The sequence below is a fragment of the Austrofundulus limnaeus genome, unplaced genomic scaffold (genome assembly GCF_001266775.1).
Source record: "Austrofundulus limnaeus strain Quisiro unplaced genomic scaffold, Austrofundulus_limnaeus-1.0 Scaffold2441, whole genome shotgun sequence".
Lineage (NCBI taxonomy): Eukaryota > Metazoa > Chordata > Actinopteri > Cyprinodontiformes > Rivulidae > Austrofundulus > Austrofundulus limnaeus.
Genome location: NW_013954843.1, coordinates 14,129 through 19,558, shown reverse-complemented (window position 1 = coordinate 19,558; position 5,430 = coordinate 14,129). Strand labels below are relative to the sequence as shown.

The 5,430-nt window shown below is 36.0% G+C and overlaps 1 protein-coding gene across 1 annotated transcript in view; it reads left to right on the top strand.

The window, feature by feature from the left end:
• Nucleotides 1-5,430, top strand: part of LOC106511000 (formin-binding protein 1) — a gene marked incomplete at both ends in the record, with an annotated part of 19,450 nt that overhangs the window by 2,313 nt on the left and 11,707 nt on the right. Inside the window, 2 exon segments of the mRNA XM_013999737.1 lie at nucleotides 2,227-2,277; nucleotides 3,797-3,944. Of these exon segments, the coding sequence (XP_013855191.1) occupies nucleotides 2,227-2,277; nucleotides 3,797-3,944 (199 nt within the window).

Here is a 5,430-nt window from a genome sequence, read left to right as displayed (position 1 = left end):
CACACACACACACACACACACACACACTTTTGCTAAGCACTTTTAGATGGTTGCAGATTGCATTTCGTTGCTTTGTACTTAAGATGTGCAATGACAATAAAGTTGAAATCTTTTCTGTTTTGTTTTGTTTTGTTTTAAATGAGAACTGGTTCTTAACTGACTTACTGTACCTGTTAAAATAACGGTTTATACTTTCCATAAATTTTCCTGCATCATTTTTGGACACGATCTTTCTAATTTTAGAGATATCACGCAGGTAGAAGAAAGCGGACTGTGTAAAAATGTTTAAGTAGAAGTTCTTCAACRTTGTGGTCAAGAGTAACACCATTTGTTTTCACATGGGTACTTCAGTGTTGTGACTCCACACCTGCTTACAGCTGTGTTCACCAGGAGTGTGTTTGCATCCAGTTGGTTCATAATAAGGGAGCTTTTACTATCAATGCAGAGGTATTCAGGCCAACATTTTGTCCGATCGGACATGTTTGGGATTTAAAGTCACTTCCAAGTTGTTAAAATAAAGAATTGGTGAGAACAGTGCAATATGTGCATGAAGTTTTTTTTTTTCTTTTGGTTGCATCCTTCTTCACAGACAGAAAACTCACATGAAAGATTTGTCAGTGGCTTTCTGGCAGACTCCCTTGAAGCTGGAGTCTCCAGAGTACAGCACTCACCTCAAACTGCAGCAGCTCCAGAGTTATTTAAGTTTATGCAGGTGTTTAATAGGAAACTCTTATTAGACTTCAGAACTTCTTGTTTTGTGGTAAAACATTAAATCCTGAGCTCAAGCTGTTAAGAATGTTTATTTACAGATTTATTGGGTGTATACAGAATAATTTACAATTTTGTAACTTTAAATTTGTATGAGGAGTTTGTTAAAGTTTTTGTAAATTTCACCAGTTTCTTCAGTTCAAAGTGGTCAGTTTTCTGTGTGTTTTAGGCAGAGTTTATTTGGTTTCTTAAAGGCTCCCATGCCTCAGATRCAGCTGAAGGTGCAGCAGAATTTTACTACATTTTTAATATTCTCACTACCTTTGGTACTGTGCTTCGATAATAGACACTTAAATTTTATTAGGCCTTTGCACCAACTTTAGAGCTTTTATATTAATGTCATTATATATTTTGCATACAAATAATTATTATAGCTATAATTAACATTTCATTAACTGTACAGTTTACTCAGTAACCNCATTATATATTTTGCATACAAATAATTATTATAGCTATAATTAACATTTCATTAACTGTACAGTTTACTCAGTAACCTGTGTCACAATTACAGTTTTTCATTTTACATGTTTTAATTTYATTGTTGTTATTTATAATTTTAATGTGTAACCTGTGATCTTCTGTTTGCCCAACAGTTTCATGCTGATGAACTGGATTTTCTCCACTAAGGGACAAATGGAAGATTATTCTGTTCTTTCCCATTTTATTCTTGTCCAATAAGAAGATATTGTCCTCATAAAAGCCTTTATACTGCCTTTAGTGCTTGGGTCGAATAATAAACATTTGTGTTTTATTTCCACAACACTGATGAAAATGAATCAAAAAATTCTGTATTTTATAACTATTAGATAGCTTAGTTATAATATTTAGATACTATCTCATAATTAAGACTAAGGTTTCTCATAATAGATAAATTTTTATTTTTCATCAGAGTGGCAGAAAAAAGCTTCCACATATTTAACCCTTCAGTGCTTGGGTCAGGGGTGGAAATTAAAAATTTTCCCCACCAGTCACAGTGGCTGGTAGAAAAAGTTTCACACCGACCACTCAAACGTTTTACCAGCCACTATTTTTTTGTTTCTGTAACACGGTGGCATTTAGACAATTCATGAAATAAAAATAAAAATGAAACAGAGTTTTTGAAAAAGGTCAATAGTGCAATTTATTTTTTATTTTTTTAGTTCATTTCCCACTCGCCATGGTGGCGGGCGCGTTGTTCAGATCTTCATAATTTTACCTGCATTTGGCCAGTGATAGGTGCTAATTTCCACCCCTGGCTTGGGTGTATTAATAAACAGCTAAAAGGCCTTCACAACACTTTTGGTGCTTGTATCTACTTGTAACTGTGTTTGGTTTGGACCACTAACCACCTTGTTCTGTGCACAAGCATAATTCTCCCACAGTTCTCATGTTTTTACTTTTATTTATGCAGGTCATCTCATTAAGACCTGTGAGGCTTCACTCATGAAAACCTGTCTCTGTCTTTACTTTTTTCTACAGGAGCTTGTCTAAAAAGTACCACCCTAAAAGAGGCAGAGAAGAAGAGAGTAGGTCAGTCAAGAAAATTATTTATTTGATATTTTTTCTAATTGGTGCATGCATTTGAATATTACAGAAATGCTGCATTTTAGGACTGTTGACATATTATATTACATGGTCTGATTCTAATGCATTTTACCAAATATCTGCTCAATCAAACTGAAATCTCAATGGTAAAAATATGCCAAWAGATATTTTCTTGTTCTCCAAGTCCACTTTCTGAGGCCACAAGAATATCATCAATAATATTTATCATTGCTTGTTTCTACCAGCCCTGTTAGATCTCAGTGCTGCATTTGATACAACCGATCACAGGATTTTATTACAGGAACAGCTTTAAAATGCTTTAAATCATATTTATCTAACAGATTCCAGTTTGTTAATGTTAAAAAGGAATCTTCTTCTATAACCAGAGTTTGTCTTGAAATTTTGCTTCTTTCAGCTTTTTGTCCTCAGGTAAATTAAACATGCCCACATAAATGACTAATTGACCTTGACTAATAATAAAGAATATCTGTCTTTGTGGAAAAATAAATAAACAACAAAAACACGCTGTGATGTGGAAGCTCTGCATACTTTCCGTGGCATCTGAAAATACATTTCCTCCAAGGTGTTTTTAATCTGAAAARRGCTGGACTGAGAAGTGTTAGGAGCTCAGCAGACACGTTTTTCACCAGGTGTTTGCTAGTTGTTGCTGCCAATCACCTGCAGGAGTCGTGAAATGGGTGAGGTGGGGAGGTGTTCTCTGTGATGAGGAAGCTCAGCTTGGAGACAGCTCAGAGAAGGAGCTGGTCCCAAAAGGAGGTTCTAGTCCAGGCATGGGCAATTGTAGTCCTGGGGGTCCGCAGTCCTGCATGTTTTACTTGTTTCTCTGCTCCGACACACCTGGAATGAATGAATAGATGATTATCAGGCTTCTGCTGTACGGAGGACCAAAACTGACATAATTAGAAATAAAAGCAGAATTATATGAACCAATAAATAAATACACTTAAAATACACCAATTAAATTAAAGACCCAGGAAGGGAAAATGTAAAACATTTAGGGCTGCGGCCCTCCAGGACCATGATTGCCCACCCCTGTTCTAGTCCCTAGTGGTTTTTGCTCCCCTGCCTGGCTGCCTCAGGACACTACAGGATTTCTCAAACATGATGAATGAGTCAAAGCAAGACTCTGGGCATGTTTTTGATGAGAGGATGMCATTAGAACATGAAATAAAGCTGAAAAAGTTGATTTTACATGATATAGCCCCTTCAAGTTTCAGTTCTGTTCGTGCCAGATCACAACAAGCTGCAGCTCTGCCACATGTTGCCAGATCACCACAGAAATTCAAATATTTGTTCTTTGTGAGAAATTCAACATGCACTGAAAATTTCATGAAAATCTTTTCGTAACCTTTGAGTAATTTTGTGCACAGACGGACGGACAGACAGACAAACCAACCAGTGCTTCTGAAAACAGAACCTTCTTGGCAGAGGTAACAATGGAAGGTTTTGACTGGATCTGACCTCTGATACTTGGTTGCTTCAGGTACACCTGGTGTTTGGCATTTGCAACGACTCTGCAGCAGTTGAATGAACTRGCAGCTCAAAAGGAAGATCTAGCTGAAAACCTGAGCTCACAAATCGTCTGTGAGCTGACGCGATACACTCAGGAGTTGAAGGCTGAGCGGAAGACTGTGAGTTCACAAACACAYAAACACTTTTTCAAAGCCTAAATGCAGAGGTGTGGTCTTGAGTCACATGACTTGAACTTGAGTCATGTAACTTGGATGTAATTTTTATGTCTATAGATTCAGCATGATAAAATCACGAGACTGCATTTAACCCGGACTTTAATGCTATTGATTCAAGACTTAGCTTAGGCTACGTTCAAATGGCAAACAAAACTGGCTCAAATCAGATTTTGAGGTTGCATTTACAGTATGGTGTAAATGAAATCCAAAAATTTGGATCTCAGCAAAAAGAAGCAATAGGCATTAATACTGTACCTATACACACATACACAAACCCCACCTCCTTCTGACAACATTCAGGCAGCGAGTCAGAGCAGGAATACTCCTTTGAAATGATGATCATTTCAGAAATCTAAGTATCTAGGTCAGAGCCACACCCTTTAGTTTTTACATCATGTGAACTATGTTTCTATCAGAATCACTGTAAAACATTTTTATTAAATTTAAACTACAACAAATAAAAGTAATCTTCAGTCATATTTTCAGACAAATATTTATATTCAGTGGTGGACAGTAATGGAGTACATCTACTTGAGTACTGTACTTAAGTACATTTTTTGAGTATCTTTACTCGAGTAATTATTTTTGGGGTACTTATGACTTTCACTGCACTACATTTATAGGAAGCTTATTAGTTACTTGTTACTTGTAACTTTTTGCTCAGCATCATTTTGTAATCATCTGTTTCTGGTTTCCTTTCTTGAATGCAATTGGTCACATGCTATGTTCTTCACAAGGGGAACCAATCAGAGTCGTAGCTCACACCTGGGATAGATTTGGAATTATATCATCTTCATTAAMTGTCATGAGCTGAGCTCCACCTTCATTTCAAACAGAACCCAACAATGGAGACAGTTGAAGAAGCCCAAGAAACCAGCTTGATGGCCATATTCACTGTAATCAAATTTACCTGTGGGTACAAGTAAAGTTCATTGATTGATTGATTGATATGTCAGCTTGATGTTTGAGATTTTAGGACTGAAAAATAGTTTGTATCAGTTTAAATGTTTACTATGGATAAACAACATTTCTGCACACTTTATTGTACTTTTATGCTGAAGTCTTTACAGGTGGTGAATTTGAAGCAGAGTGGTTCTACGTGTTGATACATCAGGTGGTTCTGAGAGTAACAAGGTTCTGTAAAATCACTCTGAAAACAATACAGCAATGTACTGATATTAGAAAATTCATTTTGTACTTTTGAGTACTTGAGTATTTTAAAATGCATGTACTTTTGAATACGTAAGTATTTTCAAAAGTAAGTACATCAGTACTTTAACTTTAGTAGATTTTTGACTGAGTAACTTTTACTTGTAGTTGCATAGATTTGACCATGAGTATCAATACTTTTACTCAAGTAATAATAATAATAATAATACATTTTATTTCAAAGGCGCCTTTCTGGCACTCAAGGACACCGTACAAAGAG